General features: G+C 38.9%; 6 protein-coding genes across 10 annotated transcripts in view; 3 read left to right on the top strand and 3 right to left on the bottom strand.

Annotated features, from left to right (window-relative positions):
- ilk (integrin-linked kinase) overlaps nucleotides 1-183 on the top strand; it is a 7736-nt gene extending 7553 nt beyond the window's left edge. Inside the window, exon 14 of the mRNA XM_033978792.2 lies at nucleotides 1-183. The gene's annotated coding sequence lies outside the window, so the exon portion shown is untranslated.
- A 225-nt stretch (nucleotides 184-408) lies between these two features.
- On the top strand, nucleotides 409-4380 carry smpd1 (sphingomyelin phosphodiesterase 1). Of its 2 annotated transcripts, none has more exons than XM_033978574.2 (9): nucleotides 409-565; nucleotides 1006-1256; nucleotides 1532-1852; nucleotides 1917-2197; nucleotides 2529-2702; nucleotides 2785-2956; nucleotides 3365-3441; nucleotides 3521-3666; nucleotides 3740-4380. In XM_033978574.2, the coding sequence occupies exons 2-9, from the start codon at nucleotides 1041-1043 to the stop codon at nucleotides 4153-4155; spliced, it is 1803 nt and encodes a 600-aa protein (XP_033834465.1). In that variant the 5' UTR covers nucleotides 409-565; nucleotides 1006-1040; the 3' UTR covers nucleotides 4156-4380. The 2 variants fall into 2 exon arrangements, with proteins under 2 accessions (XP_033834465.1, XP_033834467.1); XM_033978576.2 differs by having other exon boundaries at nucleotides 423-565; nucleotides 1009-1256.
- A 413-nt stretch (nucleotides 4381-4793) lies between these two features.
- tpte (transmembrane phosphatase with tensin homology) lies at nucleotides 4794-10398 on the bottom strand. Of its 4 annotated transcripts, none has more exons than XM_055226486.1 (19): nucleotides 10106-10398; nucleotides 9732-9808; nucleotides 9488-9568; nucleotides 9363-9410; nucleotides 9122-9283; nucleotides 7896-8015; nucleotides 7717-7816; nucleotides 7569-7632; nucleotides 7388-7452; nucleotides 7202-7262; nucleotides 6967-7048; nucleotides 6027-6115; nucleotides 5882-5943; nucleotides 5719-5799; nucleotides 5527-5632; nucleotides 5346-5443; nucleotides 5184-5279; nucleotides 5034-5104; nucleotides 4794-4950 (listed from the first exon to the last, which is right to left on the bottom strand). In XM_055226486.1, the coding sequence occupies exons 1-19, from the start codon at nucleotides 10121-10123 to the stop codon at nucleotides 4848-4850; spliced, it is 1584 nt and encodes a 527-aa protein (XP_055082461.1). In that variant the 5' UTR covers nucleotides 10124-10398; the 3' UTR covers nucleotides 4794-4847. The 4 variants fall into 4 exon arrangements, with proteins under 4 accessions (XP_055082461.1, XP_055082462.1, XP_033834715.1 ...); XM_055226487.1 differs by having other exon boundaries at nucleotides 4795-4950; nucleotides 9732-9804; nucleotides 10106-10155; XM_033978824.2 differs by having other exon boundaries at nucleotides 4795-4950; nucleotides 10070-10134.
- Nucleotides 10399-11200: 802 nt separating this feature from the next.
- On the top strand, nucleotides 11201-13719 carry fgl1b (fibrinogen like 1B). Its single transcript, XM_033977838.2, has 8 exons — nucleotides 11201-11348; nucleotides 11435-11699; nucleotides 12218-12377; nucleotides 12458-12555; nucleotides 12639-12727; nucleotides 12822-12947; nucleotides 13193-13257; nucleotides 13538-13719. Exons 1-8 carry the CDS (start codon nucleotides 11274-11276, stop codon nucleotides 13716-13718), a joined length of 1059 nt encoding a protein of 352 aa, XP_033833729.2. The 5' UTR covers nucleotides 11201-11273; the 3' UTR covers nucleotide 13719.
- An 88-nt stretch (nucleotides 13720-13807) lies between these two features.
- LOC117381891 (thrombospondin type-1 domain-containing protein 1) lies at nucleotides 13808-20806 on the bottom strand. The gene is made up of 8 exons (XM_033978933.2): nucleotides 20645-20806; nucleotides 20020-20132; nucleotides 19130-19527; nucleotides 18274-18925; nucleotides 16869-17030; nucleotides 16272-16689; nucleotides 15137-15665; nucleotides 13808-14914 (listed from the first exon to the last, which is right to left on the bottom strand). Exons 2-8 carry the CDS (start codon nucleotides 20075-20077, stop codon nucleotides 14291-14293), a joined length of 2841 nt encoding a protein of 946 aa, XP_033834824.1. The 5' UTR covers nucleotides 20078-20132; nucleotides 20645-20806; the 3' UTR covers nucleotides 13808-14290.
- Nucleotides 20807-21859: 1053 nt separating this feature from the next.
- vps36 (vacuolar protein sorting 36 homolog) lies at nucleotides 21860-26799 on the bottom strand. The gene is made up of 13 exons (XM_033978900.2): nucleotides 26649-26799; nucleotides 26495-26563; nucleotides 26241-26426; nucleotides 26044-26133; nucleotides 25418-25504; nucleotides 25123-25155; nucleotides 24931-25008; nucleotides 24737-24871; nucleotides 24497-24562; nucleotides 24356-24420; nucleotides 23963-24047; nucleotides 22296-22372; nucleotides 21860-22117 (listed from the first exon to the last, which is right to left on the bottom strand). The coding sequence occupies exons 1-13, from the start codon at nucleotides 26742-26744 to the stop codon at nucleotides 22036-22038; spliced, it is 1149 nt and encodes a 382-aa protein (XP_033834791.1). The 5' UTR covers nucleotides 26745-26799; the 3' UTR covers nucleotides 21860-22035.
- Nucleotides 26800-26930: the final 131 nt, after the last annotated feature.

Raw genomic sequence — 26930 nt, 5'->3', positions numbered from 1 at the left:
GTAAATATATGGATCATGCCAGAGACCACTTAAGCAGACACATGTTACATTGCTTTTCTTGTCATATTTAAAATTTAGATAAAAAAGACAACTTATTGCTTTTATTATGGTTTTAACATTGTTGTGGACTTGTACCATTTTAAGACAGAACAGCAAACCAAAGAAATGTGTAAACAGTCTTTAATGCAATAAATATTTTATATTTATACTCTTGTTTGCTTTCTGTTTTCTCTGCTATGCACAATTATCTGGCTATAAAATGTATAAATATAAATAAATATAAAACAAATATATACACAGTATACTCACTCACACACACAGACACAAACGCGCGCGCACACACGATTGGGACGCGCATTGGGGGAGGAGCTCTGATCACGTGACTGGTCAGCTGACCGCGTGCACTTTTGACTAACAGGAAAGGAAAACCACAACAGCAGAAAAACATGAGAGCAGCGCGCTCGGGCTTATTGACCTGAGAACTTTACGGAAACCACTCTTTAAATATACATCCTGTGTCGCACACACTCACCCCGTGTCCCAGACGAGCTGCTGGAAACTGAAGGTACAGTGTCACACGCGAGCTTTCACGAAGCGCCTCGTTTGTCTGTGGATCTGTGGGTCTGTGTCTGTGGATCTGTGGGTCTGTGTCTGTGGATCTGTGGGTCTGTGTCTGTGGATCTGTGGGTCTGTGGGTCTGTCTGTGGATCTTTGTCTGTGGGTCTGTGGGTCTGTCTGTGGATCTTTGTCTGTGGGTCTGAGTCTGTCTGTGGGTCTCTGTCTGTGGGTCTCTGTCTGTGGGTCTCTGTCTGTGGGTCTCTGTCTGTGGGTCTCTGTCTGTGGGTCTCTGTCTGTGGGTCTGTGTCTGTGTGTCAGTCTGTTTAGGTGTAACTGTGACAGTTCTGCTAAATGTCTGTATAATGCCTCAGCCGTGCTAAAAGCGTGAGATGAAACACTTTGTTGCATTTCTGTTACTTCCTGTTAATGTTTTTGCTCTTCTTGTAGCAGACATTTGTTGGATCAAACCTTCCTCTCCCTCCATGTGGCTCTCGACTTTTCTCCACTCGTCAGGATGGATCACAGTGGCCCTGGTTTTATCTCTGGGGTCGTGCCATCCAGTGCAACCATCAGAGCAGTCGATACAGCTGCTTTTGGATCACCTAAGTCTAACAAACCCAAGTCTGCGATTTAACTGGAGGAATATAACCTGTCCTATGTGTAAAATAATGTTCACCATTCTTGACATAGCCCTTCTGGTAAAGTATACTCTGTATTATAAATATATACTCTGTATTATAAATATATACTCAGTATTATAAATGTATACTCTATATATTCTAATTGTATATACACTGTAGTTCCTCTGTCCCTGCCTCACTTTGCTTCTGCAATAGTAGATCACATGATTTTGATCTCAAGTATCACTTCTAGTGTAAAGTTACTTTTGGTTAGACTGAAAATATGATTTAGAGGAAATACCTTTGTCCCCCTTATTTCTGAAAAGAAGAATGTATTTTTTAACCATTTCCAGGACAGTGTGAATGAAGAGCGCGTGGCTCATGTTTTGGCGGAGGCTTGTATCCGGATGCACTTGGCAGAAGAGAGGGTGTGTCGTAACATAACTGAACTCTTCAGAGATGATGTCATTTGGGCACTGCAGAAGTCACTGCTGTGGCCCAGTGAAGCCTGTGCTCTGTTAGTGGGACCCTCTTGTGGTAAATTTGACCTTTATGCTCCATGGAACATCACCCTGCCCAAAGTCCCGAAGCCTCCCGTCATTCCTCCATCAGCTCCTGCTGCAGGCTCGCCTCAGAACAGGGTCCTGTTTTTGACAGACATCCACTGGGACCAGGTCAGTAAATATTGACTCAGAATTAAACGTCACTAATATTGATTGAATCCCTCTTGTCTAACAGGAGTATGCTGAGGGAAGTGCTGCAGACTGCAAAGATCCTCTCTGCTGTCGAAATGACTCTGGCACCCCGAGCTGGCGCCGGAGGGAGGCGGGGTACTGGGGCACCTACAGTAAGTGTGACCTGCCCCTGCGAACTGTGGAGCACCTCCTGCAGCACGTGGCCAAGAGCGGTCCGTGGGACTGGGTCTACTGGACCGGAGACATCCCAGCCCATAATGTTTGGGCCCAGACCAGAGCGCAGCAGCTGTCTGAACTTACCGTCATCACCAGGCTCATCCACAAGTAATTCTGCCCAAACTTCAACGAATGTTGTGTCAATTAGGGCTGCACAATTTATTGCAATCAAATTTAATTTGAACAGTCCTGCCTCATTATGCAAAAAGACCCTTCTACTACTAGATCCTTCAAATCCTTAAAAAAATAAAATAAATAAATACATGGAAAATGTAATCACAATGCTTGGGAGAAAGTCATAATTTATTTCCAATATCATTCAGTGCTAGTGTGAAAATTTCAAATCGTTGTTGATTGTTGTATATGCATTGGTGTAATGGCTTTTCAGTTTTTGATCGTGGTTTTGTTAAAAAGTCCTTTTAACTCTTATTGCCCACAGACACCTGGGTCCAAATGTGACAGTTTACCCTGCTATAGGAAACCATGAGAGTACACCAGTGAACAGCTTTCCTCCACCTTCTGAACATGGTAACAGGTCTTCAGCGTGGCTCTATAACACTATGGCAGAGGAGTGGGCCCCCTGGCTCCCAGAACAGGCTTTGAAGACTTTAAGGTTGATTATTTAACACAACCAATATATTTGATTGATATATTGGTCTGTTGTATTTTTCATATTTACCTCAGCTGTCTTTCAGATATGGTGGATTTTACACACTCCAGATTCAGCCTGGTTTGAGATTGGTGTCTCTGAACATGAACTATTGCGCTCGAGAGAACTTCTGGCTCATGGTGAACTCCACGGATCCGGCCAATCAGCTACAATGGCTCGTACAAGTTCTCCAAGCAAGTGAGGACAAGGGAGAGAAGGTCAGTAAAGTAACCCACAGACTAAAGGGGTGTAAAGTCACAATGTGACAATACCCATGTAATCATACTGATCTAAGAGTGACTATTGGGGCGACAGTAGCTCAATTGGTAGAGTGTGTGTCCACTGTCTGAAGGTTGGTGGTTCAAATCCCGCATAAATATCATTGATTGAGCAGTCAGAGCCACTGGCCAAAAGGTTGGTGGTGCAATTCCAGCCCTCACATATGAATGCTGTCGTTGTGTCTTTGGGCAAGACCCTTAACCCACCTTGCTCCCAGTGTCTGCATACACTGGTGTATGAATGTGTGTGGGTGAGTGGTTCTTTAATGTGCCTTGAAGGTGGAAAAGCGCTATATAAAACTGTGACCATTTACCATTTAAATCTGTTTTTTCTGTTGTGATACTTAGGTACATATAATCGGTCACATCCCTCCTGGTTTGTGTCTCGGCAGCTGGAGTTGGAACTACTATCATATTGTCAACAGGTTGAATACTTTTTATGTTTAACTGTAGACTTTGTAGACTAGGAATAACTTGTAATCCATTATCCTTATCCATATCCAGATATGAAGGCACAATTGCTGGTCAGTTTTTTGGGCATACACACACCGACGAATTTCAGATGTTTTATGATGAGGAAACCCTGACCCGCCCTCTCAGCGTTGCCTTTGTGGCTCCAAGTGTCACCACTTATGTCAATCTAAACCCAGGTAAGAAAGGCATCAACTGCATTTTAAGATGTGCTCAATTAATTTGCCATAAACTAAATGCACATTGTTTTAGGTTACCGGGTTTATGTTGTGGATGGGAACTACTCCAACAGCTCAAGAATGGTGCTTGATCATGAAACCTACATTCTGAATCTGACAGAAGCCAACCATGGCCCAGCATCACAGAGCCCCGACCCAAACCCAAAATGGAGCCTCCTGTACCGGGCCACAGAGGCCTATGGGTTGCCCAGCCTGTTTCCCTCTGACATGGATGGGCTCCTACAGACCTTCTACAAGGATGATACAATATTTCAGAAGTTTTGGTTTTTAAGATCCAAAGGTCATGTGTCTGAGCAATGCAAAGAGACGTGTAAAACAACCACACTGTGCTTTTTACAAAGTGGACGCTACGACATACTGGAGCAGTGCTCTCACCGCCACGGTTATGGAGATAACTTGGCCCGTGCAGCCAGATCCACTCTGTGTTGACAAAGGCCTTAGAGACAAAATGAACAGAAGCACTTGTGACCTAAGATGAATTAAAGTCTATCCATAATTTTTGGCTCCTATTATCAGTTTCTGCAATTGCCAAAGAAATTGTAGTGGAGTCTATTCACAAGCCTCATATTTGACCATTTGTCTTACATTACTGTATGCAAAGTGTTGATGACTGTTTGACTGTAAGTTTAGTAGATAAAAAGGGTAATGATCAACTCTGAAGAAATCCTCAGCTGTTCTGTAGCACTTTTGACCTTAGTGCCTTCTTTATTACCATATTCTGGTATATTGTGACTGCAGAAGTGACACTTGGAGCATGTGTGTTCGTCTCATCTACTTGTGGTTCTCATGGTCAATAATTGTTTGCACTTTATTTTGTTGCTAATTTTCTTATAGCTTACAAATGAAAGCAATAAATATATCTGAAAGTGATCCCTGGCTGTTGGAATCTAAACAAACATGTTGATACATTGTTTCATTATTTTAAGTGAAACATTCTTCTGATTTTATTTCAAGAATAATTGTGACAAAAACATAAAATGTGTATATGACTGCTTCAATTTGGGATGTAGTATCAACAAGTTATCTACACAACCACATTCTTTTATAACAACCAGTTTACAAAAACCGTCTCTATTCTTATGAAAGATTCACGAGAACAAATATGAGAATAGCAAAGTTTATTATGGTTCGGAGAAATACATGGTGACACCAAAATCCTCTTTGTACAAATTCCAAGTTTTTGCTTTGTGTGGGTTGTCGAGCTCTTCTCTGGGCAGAAACAGCCTGTAAAGGTTCAAATCAAAGTTTCATATAATATCTTTAACCATCATTAAAATGCATTATCTTTCACCTCTGTGAAAACATACTTGTTCTCAACGATAAATGAGGTATTAAACCAAAAGTAGAATGGGACATCTTCATATCCATTTGGAAGCCCCTATAATACAACACAAAGTCAGAGTACACATACATTTTCCATGTGTTATTATTTCTGCCGCTTATATTCAGGGCCTTACAGCACTAGATTCAAACATGACTTTAACGTCTCCATCGACTACAGGTCCATTCTGTAGACTGATCACTGCTGCGTTGTTTCCCACATCTGGAAATACCTAAACAACACGTACTGTGAACAATACGTACGATTATAGATCTTCTACAGACAAATATTGACTTACAGTGCAGTTCTCCTGTTTGGCGCACACACAATGAAACACCAGCTCCTTTCTGACAATTATCTTCACTTTTAAATCACTGCCGTTACCTTTACCAACACCTGGTTCAAAATGAAACATCATTTTAACTCTTATTTACAGATCCCAGTGCACATAAACCGTGCACATGAACCGATTGTTGCACCTGCTATAGAGTGGATGCGGATGCTCTTGATCCTGAGGCTCTTTGGAGGAGGTAACTGTCTGTTGAACTTTGTTTTCATGATTTCATAATATCCCACGTACCTGCTCTGGGACGGAGCACAGTTGATATTAACACAAATTGAGCAGTAACAGACAGTAAAATATTTGACATTAATGAGAGAATAGCTCCTACCTGTGATGGTGTCTCCACTCCCTGAAACTTACAGCTTCGACTTTTGTCTGTCCTCCTCTCTCCAAAATACTCCAAACTGTCCTAATGCACAGTATATAAATGATTAAGAATACATAAATCACTGTAACACATCTCAGTACAATATATGCCATAATGAACTCACCTGGGCTGACTCAAACTGGTCACTATCTATAAGCCAAGTGCACACCATAGTACCTGTGCGTCCTGAAATAGAAATGAAATAAAATCATGATATAATATTAGAGTTTAAATTGTAAACTAAGATCATGCAGTCATTGTGACCAAACCTTTTCCTCCTTTACAGTGAATCGCAATAATGTTCTTTTGATCAGCAGCCATCCACTCCCTCACACTGGCCGTATATGTCAGCATATCCCTGTAGTTTATGAAGAAAAGATGTTTAGTATTATGCATTAATTCAATTCAATTCATCTTTATTTCGGTCTTATGGCCCATTTTTAAAAACAGACGAGGACAGTGACAATACAAACAGTAAACATCTACGTTTTAAAAAGACAGCCATACCAGTGTCTCCACATCTTGGACTGATAGTGAATCGCACTGAATCTTATGTTTGTGAGTGACATTATTATTTCATTTTCTGACTTATTCAGTCTGCAAATAAAACTGTACATTAAAGTTCTTAGTACAGTTTGCAAAGTGTTCACTCGTGGATTGACAAACATCGTGGCCTCCTTAAGAGCACTCGTAAAGCGTCATTATAAGCCACCTGCAGAGTGGCTTTTTTATAATGAGTCCAGAGGTGAGCAGTGTAAAATGGTGTACAATGTGATTTAAACAACATCAACTTTACATCATCAGAACATGAACCAAACTTGAACATGAGAGCTTGTGCATACAACATCCTGCATTGTCTATAAATATCATCATCATCTGCCATGTCCGCAGTGATGATATGCCCAAGATATTTAATTTTAGCTGTAACTTTCAACACAACATTAGACAGGCAAAAATCAGAAGATCTCATGTGCTTGTCCTCTTTGGTCCTACAGATCATGATCATACTCTTATGGTCTTATACTCTTATAGGTCTATAACTGTCAGAGCTGCCAATTTTTTCAGTCTTATCTTTAATGACAGGGACTAGCAATACAGTTAACAAAGAGTCAGGTAAAAATCCATGAATAAGGAAACCTGTGAGACAGATGGAAAACAGTGGTGCAAACCTCATTACATTAGACAGTATTCTAAAAACATCCAACTCACTCCAAAGAGGGCACGTTGTGGTCGTCAATGAAGATTCTCTCCACTTTGTAATGAAAGAACTGTGGGTCATAGCCTTTTTCACCTGAATATTTTTTTAAAAAGTTGAAAAAGGTTGAATAACATATTATATAAAATAAAACAGGACAGATTTCTCATTTTAATCCCTTTGATGACATCTTGGATCTCTATCTGCGAAGCTACTGTGTGTGAAAAGAACCAAAGACAGAAAACTTACTGCACAGGTTGTAAACTTTATAGTGTCCTTCATGTTTAGTGTCTAGAAACCTTGCTACCTCCTAAAGAGATCACAAAGAAATCAAGTGAGGCACGTTATTGTGTGTAAAATTGTAATTGTATAATAGTGCTCTATTATACAATTATAGTATACAATAAAGTAGCATCAACTTCATTTGTGGCTTACCTTAATGGGATTTCTGTAGAAGGATTGTTTGCCAGAAGAGGGGAAAGACATTGCAATGACACGGTCTGAAGTACAAAATTCAGTGGTTCAGATTTGGGAATAGTGTTTTTTCATTTCTATGCAATTATAATTCTACTCAACAATAACTATACTCAGTAATCCCAGGAAGTAGGGCACAAACCTGTGACATAGGTAAGGTCAAGGTCAAAACCATCCTTCTGATAACGCCTCTTATTTTCAGAAACCTAAAACAACAATCACAACTTTTATTGTCTACACTAACTTTTGAACATGGTAAAAATATTAAATAAATACAAATGTGTTCTTACCATTCTCCTCGTGACTTTCTCCAACTCTTTTTTCTGAGCTGCTAATCTGAACAACCTCACAAGGATTAATATTCTCAAGAAACGTAGAAATGTCACCACCCTAACAAAGGCAAATATTTGTTGGTATTTATAGTTTTTTGAAACTTTTGGCCTGATTGTAAGTGAAAATGACAAAGCACCTGGGGATGAGGCTGGCTCCTGACAGGTCAGTGAATGTGTAAATCATTGTGACCAGCAAAGTGACCACTACAACAACAGCATCCAATATGTTGAGTTTTGAGCTAAAATACACGGTAAACCTGAGGAGGAAAAAATGTGTTGATAAATCTGCTCTAAATGCAATACCATTTTCTTATCAGCAATGGGACAAGAAAGTGTGTTTATGTAAAAAAACAACGACAAAGAAATAGGCAAGAATACAGTTTGACAGCAAGTCAAGGCATTTCCCAAACATCCGTTTATGGGGTTGCTCCTTTTTGTTGTAGTCAGCATCCTCTATGTGTCAGAAAAATAACCCCAGTGGTATTGTCACAATGCTAATTTCAATACTAAGTAAAAGAGATGATATTGGTTTCAATACCACAATGATTAAAAAAAAACAAAAAAAAAAATGAATGTAATCTTCAACATAGAATATGTAATATTATTGTGGTCTTATACTAGTATAAATACTACTTTTAGCATAGATAAGTATTGCAGTATATATTTTTAACCCGAATACTCCATACTATAATAATTCTATAATATTGTACAAACACAGATGGTTATAACACTATGCCTAACAGGCTTTACAGGGCTATACCAATGCTTTCCCTGGACTATTCTTTTACCAAACTTCCTCTTTGAAAGCTTCCTGTAAAACAGCTAGTCATAAGAGCATTCCTGCTGACTCAGGCATCTACCAGTGACATATCCTAAATGAAAAAAAATATTTCAACAGCATCGGCAGAAGTTAAGTAAGTTTCACAGAAGTTTCATACAGCAATTAAACATATATGTTCTGCACCAGAATACCTCTGGAGTACAACATGCAAATGTAACACATAGAAGAAAGACAAAGGGCTGCAATGAGTGCTGCCCAATATTCTGACTCAGAAAATGTGAGTTGCCTCACAAAGGCTGTTATATATAGATAAATATTTATCAAAAGAAAAAATATACACAGACATGGATAAATCTTACTGTACCTGTAGTTTAAACCTCCACAAACTTATTATGAAATGCATGAGATTCTTGTATTGGTTTATCAGTAAATATGAATGCTCTCTGAACAGAATATGTACCCTCTGATCAGAATCTTTTTGAAAGTTTTTGAACATCAGAAAAAATAAATAAATAACTTTTTTTCCCCAGAATTGTGCATTTCTACTTGTGATTTTGTCAAAAGGGTTTCTTCTACACTTACTTTTCTACATAGACCCGAAGCAGAACATCAAAGAGGAAGAAGAATGAAATGACCAGGGACACAGCTTCAAGAGCGTTCCCCAGCTCCCTGCTTCTGGCTGGCAACGACAGGTCCACGATCACCAGCACTATGTCCACTATGATCAGCACCACTCCAAATATACTGCACATTCAAAGACACGCTAGCCCAATACTATTTACAAAACATACAAAACAAATTCAATAAAACATTAAAGACTCACCGAAATCCAAAAGACATGACCACCGGGGAGATTTTTTTCCGGATATTACTGCATAAAAATTGTATAATGAGATAATACATTACTTACTATTTAAATTTAATGCAAAGAAAAACGCATTAACATACTGGTACATAGTGTCAGGGTCCATATCTTCCTCTTTTCCATCATCTATCTCCACTTTGGCATCTTCCATTTTTGCAACATTCCTAAAAATACAAACTGTAACTAGAAAATGACACTACAGTTTCCAGATTAACACCTTTAGAGTTTCCTCATCCTGGCAGTGCACTGTAGGCTATAGATCTGTTATAGATTAGACATTTTGTATATTTTGGGCAGTCAAACTAATATAATATAATGATATGTTACCCATTTACACCTGCATCTGATCCAGGGTTGAAATGGACAGAAGACATGGTGCTGGAGTCTTCACTTTCAATTTCTGGCTTTGGAAAAAAACATATATATATAACTTTATAAATAAATACTGATAAATGACTTGATCACACAAATGGCAACGACATGCAAATTACAAGTGAGCAAGTTAACACTGCAATCTGGAAAAAAAAAAGAACAAAAAACAAAAAACGATGCAAAATGCCTGTTGTGTCTTGACCCCCCTAAAGCCCAGGCCCACTCTCACTCTCTCTTTTCACTCTTCTCACTCTTTTCTTCTAGATTTAGCAGATTTGGAAGTTTTTACTCACCCAGAAAAGTCACGTAAACGCACACATCCAGCTTACCCGAGGCATCTGTGACATTATACGAGCCTGGTCTTGTGATCTTCTACAAAAGGAAGATGGTTCAAAGGTTAAACCGGACACTTTATTTCTCTCCTCCACTCTCACTCCTCGGGTTTGTGCAAACGTAGCGGCTTTGGACTTCCTGGACTGCAGAGAAAACAAGGCGAGGCGCTTTTCTGGCTAATTTTTACTCATCGTGCAGGACTCACAGGCTGAACTGAATAAACTGTCCAGAAACACAAAGCAACAGCCCAAAGTACAGTGAGGTTAGCTGTAGCCAGGCTAACATGTGCATCCTCCCTCTGCAACATCTGGATTTAATCAACTCACGGTCACAGTGTGTTTGCTAAACGGATAAAAGCATTCTTTATCGTTAAAATATAGTCTTAAACAGTTTCATTTTATTTTATTTATTTATTTGTTTTTATTTGTGTAAAGAAAATGTATATATATTTTTTTGTTTTGTTTTGTTTTTTTGTTTTTTTTATAATTCTGACATTATTAATCCCAAATAGCCTAATTAACTATAGTCTATAACATAATAGTCTGATAATAATAATGATAATGTATATTTTTATATAGTGGTATTCTTTTTTTAATGTCTTTTTTTATTTTTTTATTTTTTTTAGGCAATTTACTGCATATAAACGTAAAAAACATGGACATGCTAACACTAGAGGGAGCTGTTTAGATTATATATTCATGTAGGTCCTATCACTGGTCATATTAAAATCCTAACACTAGAGGGAGCTGTTTAGATTGAATATTCATGTAGGTCCTATCACTGGTCATATTAAAATCCTAACACTAGAGGGAGCTGTTTAGATTATGCATTCATGTATTAGGTCATATCACTGGTCATAAAAATGTTTTGTTGCTCCCCCACAAAGAAAACTATATTTAAGAAAAATACACGTAGGCCAAAATGACATAAATAAACAATAATGAAATTGCAATTATATTTAGGCTAGAAAGTCTTACTGCTTTGTACATTTTTGCCTCGCATTGAACAAACAGGGGGAAAAAAAGTGATTCCAGGTGTGGCAGGTGGTTCTGTTCTTGAGTCTTAATGTGCACCATGCAGAACCAGCTCTAAATAACTCTGACACAGGAGAAGAAAACAGATGGAAACTGGAGCTTTTTGGATAAAAGATACACTGTGTTGATTATGTTGAGAGGAATCATGGCAACATTACTTGCAGTTGTTATTGTCTGCTGCAGCTTTGGTCCAGTGGACATGTCAGTAAGTATCCTCTTATTTAATTTGCTGTAATGTAACTTAGATGCATCGTGGCAGATCTATACAAGTTCAGCCGTCCCTCTGCTTAGGTCCTGGACTCATGTGAAGCAGAAGTCGTAGCTCTCAAGAAAAGCATAAAGCAACTGGAGAATAACCTTTTGATTGGAGATTGGCAGATCCGATACCTGCAGACACACAAATATTTTCAGCCTTTTCACCAGACGGCATCAAACCAGGATCCCCAATCACCAACACTCAGTGATGGGACCAACAGCAACGGGACAGTGGACAGGTTGGACACTACACAGAGGACGCCGCTCCCATCTGCAGGCAGTCTTATAGTACATGACAAAGGTATGTATTTTGATTTGAAGTTTAAACTTCAATGACCATCAAACATTTATGATGTCCAGAGAGTTTCAGTATCTTGATGTCAAGTGATCATTATCATTATAGACATCTTTAGCTCAAGTCTTTTTTCAATTTTTTTTTGACACATGAAAAGTTTCTCTTGGTATGTTTTTTTTTTTTTTTTTTTTTTTTTTAAATCTGATATAATTTAGTTTTTGTTTTCATTTTAAAGGTACACTATGAAACTTTTCTGTTGGGGGCCTGCCACTACATGTGTTGATGGAGGATGTTATTGCTTTCCTGAAATGTTCCATAATATGACATTAAATGTGTTTATCTTTCCTTTATTTAATTATATTTGTTTTAACACCTTGATAAGCATAACATTCAAAATCCTATGTGATTTGCTAATTGTGTCCATTCAAATTTCGATTCGTTGCAAAAAATCCAAAAACAAAACAAAAACAAAACATGCAAGCAGCTGGTAGTCCAGGGGTAAAAGCTTTTCCCCACTGTTGCAGATTGTTCCGAACTGTTTGACAGACAGAGACCTCCGAGTGGCTTCTACAGGGTCCGACCCATTTCAAACCAGGACCCTGTGCTGGTTTACTGTGACATGGAGGACGGCGGCGGATGGACAGTGCTTCAGAGACGGAGACATGGAAAAGTAGATTTCAATAGGTAATCACAAAAAATATTACTGTAATTTATAATGAATTCCCTTTGCCAAATATGTGTGTGTGTGTTATTTTCCGTTCCAGAGACTGGGTGGACTACAGAGATGGCTTTGGGGACTTTAAACTGTGGAATGATGAGTTTTGGTTGGGCAATGAGCACATTCACTCATTGCTTTCAAAAGGTTGTCCTTTAAAAAAAAACATACTATTTAAACACACTGTAAAGTATTCCCTTGTATTCTCTAGCACATGCTTTTTTGTTAAGGTAAAAACCTGGTGAAAATTGACTTAATGGACTGGGATGGACACAGAAATTGGGCCTTTTATGAGAACTTCAGGCTCAGTGCTGAATCTGTAAGTGAATAAAATATGGCTCAGCTACAAAAACTAAACTTTCTGATATACTCAAAATGGCACTTACTTAAATTAACTGTAATCTGAACTGAAGGATAAGTACCGCCTCCAGTACGGTCAGTACAGTGGTAAAGCAGGCGATGCTCTGACGGGAGGAGGAGGGATGGTGGAGCAGTGGTCCGCCTGTCTCAGTGGGATGCAATTCAGCACCAGAGATCAGGTAAGAATCACATTATAATAATGTGTATGTAAAGGAATGTGATACAGTGTAATATATGTAATGTACAGACATATATGGCATAGAAGATAACAAGGTAGTGTTGATCATTGATAGTGTAACATTCATTAATCATGGTTTATGCAAAAATCATACTTATTTTTACTGCAGCAATGCTTTCAAAAACAAACAAATAAACAAAAAGTTCAACATGCGTGGTCAATGTACTGTACTGTTATTTTTGACAGGATAATGATCGTTATCATCAGGGCAGCTGTGCTCAGGAGAATCAAGCCGGCTGGTGGTTCAACCGGTAAATATTCAGTTCACAGACGTCAACATTATTCTCATTAGGAGTGGATAATATTATGGCAATCAATCAAAATGTGCTTTAAAATGTCATTGTTGGGGTTCAAGTAGCACCTTAAACAAGATTGCACTGTTTGTTTTTTTTATATACAATCTGCTCTGAATGTACGGATAATAATAATTGCAAAATTATCAATTTTTACCTAATTCTTAATCAATTTCATTTTGACTCAAAGCTTCAACAACAGAGTAGAAACATTAGTTATTAGATTTTTCTCTTGCAGATGTCATGCAGCCAACCTAAATGGCAAGTACTACCGAAAAGGGAAGTACTCTGGCCAGTTGGACAATGGAGTGGTTTGGGGAACATGGAGAGGCCTTTGGTACTCCCTTCGGCACACTGCCATCAAGGTGCGACCGTTGATGTTCCTGGATACTGTGGGGAGCGGAGATGGAGCATTTTAAATACAAATTTAACTGTAACTATTTGAACCCTTTTTATGGAGCTGTTTTAATTAAATACACAACAGCCAATCTACAATGATCTGAATTGTTATCACCTGTCATATTTTATTCATTTTATTTTTCTCCCAAACAATAAAACTTGCATTGTAACCATCAGCCTTAATCCCTGTGTTATGAACAGTGTACGAACATAAACCAATAGTCTTCAGTAGAGTTTACATTCAAATTGTCCTTACCCAGTGAACCTGATATACATTTTGTAAACTATTAATACAAACACAGCAAATAACATCACTGCATGTAAAACATATCAAACTGTATAGTATAAAATTACACAATTATTATACTTCAAAGATCACCGCTTTATGACAGATGAAGTAAACAAAATAATAACTGTCTTTATCATGAGTCATAACTTGTATGTCTAGAGAAAGGTGAGACCAGAGCGCTTTATCATGTTTAAATATGAATTGTGTATGAGGTGGATGGTCTTAATGGAATGTCTAATCAGTGTTAAGTGCATACACATAATCCTTATTCTTCAACAGTCGAGTTTATAAATCCCTTGTAATCTACTCGTCTGCCTCCTCACATGGAGAGGACAGATCCAGGTCCATCATCTTCTGTTCAGCCTCGCTCAGTCTGTAAGGCGAGCCCCCACTGCTGCTGCTGAAGTCTCCAGACATGGGCAAAGACCTGCACCTGTTCTTCCTCTGCTGCGATGAGGACACACTAAATGTTGAACTGCGTTGGCGCCCTCCTCTGGCGCATGAAGACGACTGCGCCTCCTTCAGTTTGCGGGCCAGCATGTTCCTCTGTATGGGGGAAGGACCGCGTCGACTCCAGTTCAGTTCAGCTCTATTCAGACTGAGGTGGTTCACTCCAGTGGGGTGGTCCTGTCCTACAACTGGACCTCCGATACCAGAGATACCCTGGGTTCTGGGGGCCTCTTTTTCTAGTAGGGCTTTGAGTTCAGGCTTTAGAAGTCTTTCAGATGTTGAAATTAAATTGTCTGTGCTGGTGCCCCTGTGTTTAACCTCACTGTTTTGTGTGTCTGTCCAAGTCTTCTTAAAATCCTTCCTCTGGAGTCTTGCTTTGGCCCATTCCGATGCACTTTCTTCTGTAAAGGGGTAAGAAGGGGACAACTTTCCACTCCTCTTCCAACTGCTCCCCTCAGGAAGAGTGCGAGACCCCACCTGAAATACATTACACTGTACATTATAGATCTTTTCTGAACAGGCATAACATCATGACCACACACCTAAAATACAGCTCTGCCCAATAGTCAACAAATTTAAACACACTAGTATGTATTCATCTAACAATGCTTAATCTTAGCTATAATTAATAACACATCAGAACATATTTTGCTAGAAACATTGACAGGTTTAGATCACAATTGTTAAGAGTTGACAAACCTGTGTCATGCTCCTCTCCCTGAACTGTCTTGCAAGTGCAGCAGATGAAAGTTGAGGCTTAGTGTCGTTAAAACTACAAGTTCGACGGAAATAAGGATTCCTGTTGTCATAGTGGCTTTCATTTCCTGGTGCACCTCCTGGTCTGAGCCCGGCCAACCCACTCCTCTCCACCATCTCCACCCAGTCCGCAGTCCGGTCCCTCCAACCAGAGCTTCCACCTTTTGAATGACCAGAAACAGGAGGTCCAAGGACTAGCTCGACTCTAGGACTTAGTCTGTCAGGTGTGGTCCTTAGAGCCTGGGCTGGCATGTCAGAAAAGGGTGCAGCAATTCGAAAAGGGCTGGAGTTGGTTTCTTTGGGTGGACCCAGAGGTAAAGCTGTTGGGGAGGGAATGGGGGAGCAGGTGGGGGAAGTAGAGTTTTCAAGAAGAGTATCATGTACTGGACTTGAGGAGACGTGGTACAGCTGTGTGGCCTCTTTCAAACCTTTCTTCTTCATTTCTTTCAACTGCTGCTGAGCCAAGCGGTACCTACATGAAAAAAAAGTGTACAGTGAATATTCTCATTTACAAGTGATTGATAAACATATTTTAAACAAAAGTCAGTTGATTTGAGTAGTTCTCTTTATTTCTGAAATGGTGAAAAAAAAAAACATGAAACAGATGTGCATGTTTCAATTTGTGCTTTCTCTCTGAATATTAATTTACTTAATAACCTTTTGCAGTATGCGTAATGAAGTAACTTTTCTGATGGACAGTACATGACTTGGTCTACACATTATAGTTTTACACTTATCTATATGCCAATTTACAGATCAGACCTGTGGAAAGGCGAATTTGCTTTTAGTAAGAATTCATGTTTTGTTATGGTTTTTACGCTATAAAAGCTGTAATTACATAACTACAAGATTATGTTTAATGCCAAACTGACAAAGCAATAATAACATCTCCATGGAGCAGGTGGCAAATCCTGACAGTTACACAATACTACTTCAAATGATTTCTACAGTGTAGTGAAAGATTAAATGAACAACTGCTAGAGACTAATAAATGTGTGATTTTACTCCTACTACTACCAGAGCATTATGACTGCACACTCATACAACAATAGGATTCCAGTGTCTATGTTATAGTTACCCAAATATTGGCGGCAGCATCTTCTGACCACTAGGGGACAATCTTTCAGGATCTTGGGGGATAGGTATCACTAGTGTCTGTGTGAGGGGTGGAGGGGTAATAGGAGCTATGTCTTTTTGGACGGCAGTAACACCAGCTGTTGTGACGTGGCCATCGGTGACGCTGGGCCGCTGTAGGCTGTTGGCACAAATGGATGCCTCATCAGACAACTTCCTCCCCCCTGGAGAATGGATAGAGCCTCGACGAACTGAACTGCATGAAGGAGGGGTCTGGCAGAGCTTTCTCCACACGGTTACAATAACAGTAGCAAAAATCACAGCCAGGCACAGAGAGATGCCCACCACAGCCACAATGTTATTACCCAGGGGTGACGTTCCAATGTGGTCGGGTGGCAGGGATGGGGTGGAGGCAGGTGACACTGGAAAAGGAAGAAGAAGTTTTTAATAGAGAGTAAATCTGAGATTTTGAACTGTAATTTAGGTTGTTTGTTGTATATATATTTAGCATTTTTATATATTCTTTAAATTACTGTTGCTCTGGTAAAATACTACTACATAAATACTTGATATAGAAGCAAACATGTATGATCAAACTGACCAACACAGTTTTCTAGGGAGCAGAGAGACTGTTCTTTCACCATGCCGGTGCACTTCAGTCCGCCTCCACCAGATGACAATAAACAATCACGGATCCTCTCCCTCACTCCCTCACCACAGGTCACACTGCACAAGCTCCAAGGCTGCCACGGACCCCAGGACTCTACAGAAATAAACAACAAGAGCAAAAGTACAAGGGTTTGCTTCTATTTAAATTGTTATTGCATTTGATCGAACATTTTTAATAATGGAAAATGTAATGTCATATACTTCCAGAGCTGTAATTTAGTTAGATTTCCTGGACAAACTACCAGATGAAAATTTTTGTATGTAATTTTTGCATTTTGATGTCCCACAGTTGGAATACGTAAGAAAAACAGTCATGGACAAGCGTAGTATTGAGCAAGCCTGCAGTAATATGTCAACATTTTAACCTTGCAACTTGGCTATGGATGAGCAGTAAAAAATGGATGAGTGGATTCTATTTCCCATTCTTCTCAGTTTATCTGATCTTGGGACTTATTATCAAATTATCAACCTCTGTGTTACCTTATACATGTCTTTCATTACAATAACTGTCCAGAACATTACCAAATAGCCCTGTATTCTGTATAGTATTGTTCTATACAGTTTTGATGGTTTATATCAGGGGTGTCCAAACTTTTTGCAAAAAGGGCCAGATTTGGTGATGTGAAAATATTTGGGGGCCGACCATTCGGTGTGATCATTCTTTGAACCATTAATATTAAATGCAAATTAACTATTTAATTCTTTTTTACTTTTTATTACAAATGGCTTTCACCTTTCAAAAACAAAATGAATGTAAAAAAGTAAACATTTAAACTGTGGTTTTGATAATTGCAATAAAATAAATTCACTGACATTTTAGAATTTATTCACCTCAGAAGACAAACAAATAACTTGCACTAATGTGAAGGGTGAAACTGAGATCTGGACTGTAGTAAATAAACCAGGTCTGGCTAAAAGACGTGGTTTTGATGTGTAAAGTGTCACGCAGGTGAGAGTCAGTTGGACTTGTCCACACACAGTTTTTGTTAAAGTTCATAACCAAGAACGTCTTCTCACACAAATATGTCGAACCAAACTCAGCATTTTCTTAGCAAAGGTTTGAATTTCTTTAAACCTGTCTTTATCCAGTTTGTGATAAAACTCAGCGAGCTTGAACATATGTATTTTACACTGATCAACAGTGCTGACAGGCCACACATAATTATTTTTATTCCAGAGGCTGTGGGCCAGTGGAAATTTGTACACGGGCTGCAATTGGTCCCTGGGCCGGACTTTGGGTATGCCTGGTTTATATATTTTAAATAGGTGTTACATGTCTGTTGATGTCTAGACAATTTTCTTCTTTTTAAACTTTTTTTTAACTTAAAATTCTGTACCTGCACTCCTATGAACCACCAAACACGTCTGCGCTGGACTTGGTGATCGGCTGTAGTTGAAAACAAAACGAAAGCAGTACTTATTCCTCCCGGGGTAAAACACGGAGCAGTTAAATTCAGTTTCATTTTCTCCCTGAGTGAGCCAATTGAATGCCAGGGGGGGCGAAGCCGGTTCTTCTGACCCAAAGCCCATCAGTGTGGTGCTTCCTGTTCCGGAGGTGGATAAACTTGGACTGACCCCTGTGTCCTTGTAGAGCAATACTTTTCCATTTATATGTGCGCAAGGTGGAGTCATCAGCTTTACAGACATTGTCCCTTCACATGCGCTCCTATAAGCATTGCTATTTTCAACAAGAAGTTTATAAGAGAAAATTCGGGACAAATACAGCGGCCCAGAGCTTTTAACATCCTGAGTTGCGTGGGGTGACTTCAGTGCTACTCGTATGAAGTCTTTTTCAGTGAATGGGAACGCACACGGCAGCTCGAAGCTTTGGGAGCGGAGAGGTCTGATGGGATAACGGGTGCGTGCTCGGACCTTATCGATGCTGTTTCGACCAATTTGGTTGTACTCCATGAAGCTGACCTCCAGAAAGAGAGCGGAGTCTATGCCACTGTTGCAGGCTGTGAAGTGCTCGTTGGTGGCAATTCCAACCTAAGGAAAAAGAAATATACAATTAATAATATATCATAATATCATCACCACTTGTCTGTTCCCTTTGTTATGGTATTAGATTATTTTAGCAATTATTTTTTCCATGAATAAATGTAAAAATTCCATGATAAAGTGTATAATCTTTTTGGTATTTTGATTTAATAATGCCGCTCTATTTTTGTCTTAATTTTCTTGCATTCCTACCTGAAAAGATCCAGAGTGGTTTCCGGCCCTCTCCACAGCCACATGAAAAGTGGGCCATTGAACTTGCAGTTCTGAACTCCACCACCAGGTAGTGCTCTCCACACCATCATGTTTTGTCCCATTGCTGTGAGAAACTGCAGGGGCAATGCTTGTTTGCCTCAGCAAGAAGCGGAAGGTCCCTGCATAGAGGAAGCAGGAGCAGTTGAACTCCACCCTAAAAGTTGTTGGGATGTTTGGGATCTTCCGGACGGTTAAAGTCTTGTTGGTCTCTGTGTTAACTAAAGAGAGTGTCCTTTGAACTGTTGTGCTGTTGCTGGAATTTGATGTGAAATCCACAAATATGCTGGCATTGCTAAGGGCGACATGGAGAGAGGGCCATATACTGAGCCCAGCCAAAGCTATAGGGAAAACAAAGCAAAAGATACTCTAAAGAAATCATAGAATATAATAACAGTCTGCCTCAAAGTGGAGAAGGCTTGATCCTAGATACTACGTTTGATACATGATCAACAGAAAATTATAGTTGTTTCTTCAATTTACTGTACACTAAATTCTGATGAAGATTAAAATCTTTGTAAAACTATTCCGTAAATTTTCACAAATTGTTATTTGTAATTTTTTCAGTATTGACAGTACAGCAGTACAGGAGTGATAGTACTTGATACTTGATAGATTTAGTATCAATTAGTATCGAGACATTGATATTTTTGTTTTGACAATCATGAAACAAAACAATCATGAAGCAAAAATTCCTTCACGTCTAATACTTGCACAAATGGAAATCCAGAGGAGAATAGTCATACCCCACCCTTCCTCTTGACCTAAGAGCTCATCTATGTTTCTTAGCATGTTTTAGCCCTGGTTATTTGTATAGGATGAGTTGGTCTCACCATATCCCATGAGTGCCAGCAGGACAGGCAGTGTGCAGACAGCCTGTGGCATTACCATGTCACTGTTTTCTCCTACAGTTTATGTCCTGTTCATCTTCCTCCATCACTGACCTCTGTGAATGAGAGACACATTTTACAATAATAATAAGAAAAAAAAAAACAACACTCAACAGAATCAACAAACTGGTCCATGATGGGATGTTTTCCATTGCATTAAACCACAGAAAACAGGAAGAAAGAACATAAACTTGGTTATTTACAAAGTTCTTCCTTTTCCTCTAGTCCTGACAGTTCTCTGTGATAAGCAGCTGAAGGTTTCCAGTTCCCTTCATTGGACTAATACATTTATAAAGCAGTCATTTATGTTGCTTTTACTAGAACAGGAGCACTGTGGGTTGCTCTATAAACTCATCATTGACAAATGTCCACATGAATCGCTCAAATGTCGCATAATTGAGGTTCATTTCCAGCGCATTGCAAACTTTCAGTTCATTGAGATTTAGGGACTTTAGAACATTTTCTCAACATTTTAACACCGAATGCTAAGGTTACATACATTCAGAGCGTGGGGAGGAAAAACACTTGCTGACTTAATTTAAGGCTTAATTGAAAATAAAGTACCTACAAGTTTTGAGGTGGAAGTCTCACCGGTCACGGCGCGCGTTCTGCTCCATCCACAAAACGCACCGCAAACAAACAAGAGAGAGGATCATCACACTATGAAAAGTCCTGTCAGCGCCTGTGGAGTCAGTGGGGCAGTAGATAGAGCCTGTGGAGTCAGAGGGGCAGTGGATAGAGCCAGTGGAGTCAGTGGGGTAGTACATGGAGCCAATATTTCAGCCAAAGGCGCGCTGTCAGGAGCCTGAAGTCGTGAACGCGCATCCCAGAGTGTGCGCAGTGCGTCTGTCCTGCATGTCTGCGTGCATGTCTGCGTGCATGTCTGACACGTTTTACATTGTTTTCAGTTTTATGTCAGTGTAAAGTATCAACCAAGCCAGACACCGTTGCATTTAATTGCCTGAGTTTTGTCTGAGCCTATATAGAGCCAGGCACCTGGTACATTGTTGAGATTGCCTGAGGAAAAGTAGAAGATAAAAAGCATCAAACAGAAATGTTCTTAAAATGACTGCTCTTTTTTGTGACAGGCTAGCCTACCTATTTCATGCAATTTGATTCTTATAAAGCTGCACAAAATGCTTAAGGTTAACCACTGGTGCTGTTAGGATTAGAGCTGTATTGTGTATTGTTTTTTGTGGATCCCCATTAGCCCAGTCAGACTGTCACAATTGTTCCTAGGGTATAGTACGGATTGAGGTCACGTTGCAGTCAGTCTATCTCAACATGTAGGAACAAGACTACTGCCTTTACAGTTTAGTATTGCACATGTGTTACCAATGATTATGGGAATATTTGCTGAACCAGTTGAGTTGATCTACCCGCAAGCAAACCATCTGGGTATACCAATCTGATCCATACTCGGCAGTTGTTTTTTTTTGTTTGTTTTTTTTCCTGAAAGCATTTATGTTTGCATTCAAAATATTTGCATTATAAAACTCTCTTCACAATAGGATCCACAGCTTAAGTTTTAACATTTGAAACACCAAAATTGTGCCTCTGGCATTGAATGAACAAATAACCTTATTACATTTCAAATAACGTATCTGTCTGTGATGAAGTAAAGTGATATCAATGACCTGTACCACAACTGTCATCTTTGCAGGTGCTTCTATGAGTTACAAAATCTTGGCAGAAAAAAAGTGAATCTATTTGACAACAATCATCTGGCACTTCGATTTCATAAGTGATATGCTGGGAAAAAATAGAAGGCAGTGGATCGGGTGGTTTTATCTTTTAATGTTAGACTTACCAAAAGCGAGAAAATAAACAGAAATTCAATTTTCACTGATACGCCAGATACATTTCTCTTAATTGGAGATGTACCATCAGTAAGCAACAGACAATTATGTAATAGCATATGGTGGGCTAAACATACTGCCAGAACAGGTGGAAAACAGGTTAAAACAGATTTGGGTAAAATCTCAAACCCTCAACAGAATCATCTCTACACAGGTGTCCCATCTTCTCAGCGAGCAGCAACCTACAAAATAACACAACTTAAATCAAGTTATCTGAAACAAAGAAACACATGTCCAACATCAAACTGCATTACTTTCTGGTATGAATGTAATACAAATACTTTACCTTACTTTACCTTAGTTTTCTCATACATATTTGTATTAAACAGTGAAACATAAATAATATCAGACGTTGCTTACCTTTCTTTTGATAGAAGAACAGAAAGTCCCAACAGCTTAGCAAACTCCTCTGCTGTCAAAGAACCCTTCTCTGACACCTATGGGAGAAGTTTATTCAGACAATTTACATAATGACATTTCCAATGTACTGTATTATGTATATAATAAACAAACACCAAACAACTTTTAACTGCATGAAACGCATTTCCCCTTAATATATTTGTTTTTTTTAGGATCAGTTGAGCCAAAAAAGCAGTTTAAATATTGTAGTTTGGCAATCAGAACTGTGTTTGCTAGTTAACTACTGCTGATACTATGCTGTTTAAATCTAACAACAGATCCCAAGTTGTCATCGGGAGGTTTGGATTTAAGCACAAAACAGCAGCAGAGCTTTGGACACCACCTGCTGCACATCAGCCCGGAAACACATGAGGACAGGCAGCAGCAGCACTCAACTGTAGGGTTGGGTATCATTGGGATACGATACATACCCCGATACTTGGGCCATAATATGGTACGTATCTCAATACACTGATATATGAGCTTCACATTTACATGTAACAGGGATATGTGCAGTTTAACGGCTATCACAACTGTGATACTAAAAGTCTTAAACCAAAGTTAATATGAAATAAACCTATTTTAATCATCAAAATGTCAAATGTGAATTAAATGTCAAAGGTTCTACATAAACGAGTTTCTTTCCTCTAAACAAGCTACATAAATGTAGCACTGTGACAGAATAATTTGGTAAAATATAAAGAAAAAAAAATACTCTTGGTGATATATCGATACAGCAGCCCACAATACTGATACAGTATCGTTAAATGAAACAATACGATATATCAATATTTCAATATTTTTGCACACCCCTAGTCAACAGTGGTAAAGACACAGAAGCACTCAATGGAGAGCTGTCTCTCCTTTCTGCATGAGCCAGGTGGGGTTCGGTCCTCTGAGGATGGCGCTGCCCAGGTTCAAGGTAGTGAAGCTGCAGCGCAGTGGACTCCAGTTCAGATGGGCTCGGCAGATAGGAGGCACCATCCTCCGGGTTCTGGTTATAGGTGGGGGGAGTGAGACTAGTGAGCAGTGGACTGGATCTGAGCGGTTCTGTTCTGCCCTCGCTCGTGCCTTGATCAGAGGTGCAAGCATCCGGACCATAGAGCCAGAGCTCCACTGGTTCAGGCATCTGGGTTTGGATCTTGCTAATAGCTATAGGCCTAGCTATTATAATGATTTGGAAATTGAATAAATAAATAAAATAAAATACTTTAAAATTATTTGTTAACAAATGTAGAATATTTTGGGCGTTAAGATTTGTTTTTCTGATATAATATTTTTGGCATTTTACAAAGAGCCAAAACAACACATTTCTTTCTCATGTCATGGCCCGCAGGTGAGGCCATAGCAAACATGAATATATTGGGGTGTTTCGTTGAAATGATGCTGGTTTTCTGCCACCACATTTATCACCAGCTGTTCATGTGTACGGCAGAATCCGAGCTCTATGCAGATTCATAAATATCATGCCCCCTCTGCCATATGCACAAATATACACACAGATATACACCCTTTTCATGGTTTTAGTAAATGAGGGCCATTTGGTTCCAATATGACTTTGTTTGCCTGGTCTTAGGCATTATCATTACCGTAAGCCACATACTGCTGTTCATTATGGTACAGCTTACATTGTCCAGTGCTGAGGCAATCATTTCCTCTTCACTGTGAGACTGCAGCTGGACCACCATCACACCGCTGTCAAACACACGCAACCTACACAGAAAACAAAGTAGAAGAAGTGCTGCAATGAGTCTTTACTGTAATTGTCAGATTACTTAGTTAATGATGTAAAAGAATATAATATATTGCAATACCAATGTTTTCTTTCTAAGTCTAGGAGCCACAGGAAATGACACACAAGAAAGGCTCAAAAAGACTTTGGAAAAAAAAACAGGAAGCCAGGCCCAGAGGAAGCCCTTTGTGAAATGGGTGCCTGTGGCTTATATTTTGCAGTATTTTTTCTGTGCACTAGTGATGAATGTCGCTAAATTAAACAACAAAAATTAAAGTAACACACTCACCTCACAGGCAGCTTTAAGGACTCAAACATCTTGCATGCATTTAGCAAATCTTCTGGAGATAGCAGCTAAAGAACAGAAAACCTTAAAGTTTCTACAGGATGAATTTCATGAATACTGGATGTGTAAAAATTCCATTGATACCTCCATCCCTCGTGCACGGTTCACAAGACAATAGACTTCTGTCAGTGACATCATTCCTCCACGCTCCTACAAGTGTTAGTGTACCATACATATTGACTCATGCCATTACCTTTGTTACATATTTATTTATCTGTTGTAACAACTATTCTGGACAAAACCTTCAGCTGGCCTAGAAACTATTTACAATACCCTTTGAAATAGATTTAACAATTTTAGGTAAAAAAGGCTTGCTATGCCTACCTCTAGTGGGGCCTGAAGCATGTCTCCAAGTTGCTTGGCAAGCTGCATATGGTAATGTGTACCCGATCCATGTGTTTCTCTGGTCACAGGATTTGCTATACCCATACTCAATAAGTAGGACTTGAAGCGTATGGTCTGTGAAAGTAAAACACAGTTAGGCTGGTTTTGATAACAATGTTGTGAAAATTTCATACCTCATCTTCGGTTATATCCCCTTGTTTGTCTTTTATCTTATTTGCTATAGATCTGGATACCTCCACCATCTCTTTGGCCTTTAAAAAGGAATTAAATTAGTATACTGCCCATAGTATACAGTAATATTTTATATTACTATAATCAAATATATTTCAATTTGAAATATATACAAAAAAGAAGCCACTCGTTACCTTCACCATTAGTTTACTGAGGTCCTCAAAAGCCTAAAACAGAATAAAAAAAATAACCGAGAAAAATGTGAACAATTAAATTTACCACAAGATTTCAGGCTGTAGTGACAATTTCAATTCCAGAGACCGCCCTATTTTCATCACTTGTTTTTGGCTGTTGCTAAACATTCTTGCACCCCATCACTTTTCAGCAATATCATAGCTCTAGCTAGCTTTAAGTACAGTGCATTGGATAATGGTATGAATCATTTCTTTGATCTTGAGTCTGACTGTATACTTTAAGGCTTATTCGTACCTCAGAAATGGTTTTGTCTGTCTCTTTCCTTTTTTCTTCGATCTTTCGCTCAATGCCAACAATTCCCACTGCACGCGTCCTTCCTGCCTATAGAGCCAGACAGGAAAAGCAAACACACAATGGAACAATGAAGACACATAGGAAACACTTTCAAGCCTTAACAAAAATCTGATTTCAGGTGTTGTACTCCAAACTATACTATTTTAAACAAGACAATGGAGTGTGTGAATACATACGTGAATACATACATACATACATACATACATACATACGTACGTACGTGAATACATACATACATACATACATACATACGTACGTGAATACATACATACATACATACATACATACATACGTGAATACATACATACATACATACAATTAGTTCCATATATAACATTATATATGTTGCATACCATATATATTATATGCACATATACATATATACATACACACACCACATTCACACACACACACAAGAGCAGTTTTAGTGAAGGGCAATAAATGCTATAATATAGCAAATATTGCCATCTTGTGGCAATATCCAAATGTGTAAAATCTGTTTATGTTTTTTTCCTACTGTACACCTGGTTTATTTTAAAGATAAAGATAGACTGATGCTTTATAACCTGAGTGCCCATTCCTGTGGGCATAGGCTGTGAAGCTGGTGTATTTTCCCATCTCCGTTGTGTCATCTCTTCTGATAATCTCCTGAAAAACTTCAATATACAGCATACATTAATGTACAAATATTCTTTAAAAATCTAAAAATGCAATTAGTCTTTTTGATAATAAAAGTGATATCTATCGGTATAACAATGATTACCTCAATCTGTCCATGTTCTTTGAAAGATAACTTGATGTAGGAGAATTTGCTGTGTTGGTAGGGACCTGGCTCCTTGTTGGCAGGTACCGGGTGCAGGTGGATGACAATTTTAGCACTTTTGCCAATACCTGCAGCTTGCTCCTCAAAGAATATAATCTGAGAGAGTGGCATAGATATGCAACATTCCTGAAAAGTAGTGTAAAATTACTTGATGTCCTTAAGAGCCAGAAAATGTAATTGAGTTGATCCCTTACATGGTTTTTAATATCTCTCCAAATGAGTCGATGCGTTGTAAGTAAAACAACTCCTACGTCTAGTTTAGCCTAATGAACAGAAGAACATTCAGTTACAGTAGTATGATTAGTGTATAATCATACATACATAATACACTGGAGGCTAACATTATACCTTGTCGTCTCCGTCATACAACCTGACACCTCTCTGTTGAATCACTAATGTTTCATTTATTTCTAGTAGTCCATTGGCCCAAGAAAACCGATCCATATTCTGAGTTTGTAACTACTTTAGACTTACTGTTGAAATATTTGCTGCAACTACACTGCTGCTATGCTAATGGTGTTTACTTCCTCTACCCAGAGTGCCTCGCGCTGCCTGCATAGAAATAAAATCAATATTAGGAGAAATATAAGCCAAATGGCAAATAAAATCAGTAACATTATGATTTCACAT

The sequence above is a fragment of the Periophthalmus magnuspinnatus genome, chromosome 14 (assembly GCF_009829125.3).
Source record: "Periophthalmus magnuspinnatus isolate fPerMag1 chromosome 14, fPerMag1.2.pri, whole genome shotgun sequence".
Lineage (NCBI taxonomy): Eukaryota > Metazoa > Chordata > Actinopteri > Gobiiformes > Gobiidae > Periophthalmus > Periophthalmus magnuspinnatus.
Note: the sequence above shows the minus strand (reverse complement) of the source record. Positions and strands in the feature narration are given on the sequence as shown.

Excerpts from the sequence above, each read along its gene's own strand:
- smpd1 (XM_033978574.2), top strand. The coding sequence starts at position 1,041 with ATGTGGCTCTCGACTTTTCTCCACTCGTCAGGATGGATCACAGTGGCC. Across the intron at positions 2,198-2,528 it reads ATCACCAGGCTCATCCACAA|ACACCTGGGTCCAAATGTGA; the intron begins GTAATTCTGCCC and ends TATTGCCCACAG. Across the intron at positions 3,667-3,739 it reads TTATGTCAATCTAAACCCAG|GTTACCGGGTTTATGTTGTG; the intron begins GTAAGAAAGGCA and ends ACATTGTTTTAG.
- tpte (XM_055226486.1), bottom strand. Across the intron at positions 9,284-9,362 it reads GTCATGTCTTTTGGATTTCG|TATATTTGGAGTGGTGCTGA; the intron begins GTGAGTCTTTAA and ends TTGAATGTGCAG. Across the intron at positions 5,633-5,718 it reads GAGTGGAGACACCATCACAG|AGCAGGTACGTGGGATATTA; the intron begins GTAGGAGCTATT and ends GCTCCGTCCCAG.
- fgl1b (XM_033977838.2), top strand. The coding sequence starts at position 11,274 with ATGTTGAGAGGAATCATGGCAACATTACTTGCAGTTGTTATTGTCTGC. Across the intron at positions 11,700-12,217 it reads TCTTATAGTACATGACAAAG|ATTGTTCCGAACTGTTTGAC; the intron begins GTATGTATTTTG and ends CCACTGTTGCAG. Across the intron at positions 12,556-12,638 it reads TCACTCATTGCTTTCAAAAG|GTAAAAACCTGGTGAAAATT; the intron begins GTTGTCCTTTAA and ends TTTTTTGTTAAG.
- LOC117381891 (XM_033978933.2), bottom strand. The coding sequence starts at position 20,077 with ATGGTAATGCCACAGGCTGTCTGCACACTGCCTGTCCTGCTGGCACTC. Across the intron at positions 19,528-20,019 it reads GCTGGCACTCATGGGATATG|CTTTGGCTGGGCTCAGTATA; the intron begins GTGAGACCAACT and ends TTTTCCCTATAG. Across the intron at positions 15,666-16,271 it reads ATGCTGCCGCCAATATTTGG|GTACCGCTTGGCTCAGCAGC; the intron begins GTAACTATAACA and ends TTTTTCATGTAG.
- vps36 (XM_033978900.2), bottom strand. The coding sequence starts at position 26,744 with ATGGATCGGTTTTCTTGGGCCAATGGACTACTAGAAATAAATGAAACA. Across the intron at positions 26,134-26,240 it reads AAGAACATGGACAGATTGAG|TTTTTCAGGAGATTATCAGA; the intron begins GTAATCATTGTT and ends TGTATATTGAAG. Across the intron at positions 24,048-24,355 it reads TCCTTAAAGCTGCCTGTGAG|GTTGCGTGTGTTTGACAGCG; the intron begins GTGAGTGTGTTA and ends TTTTCTGTGTAG.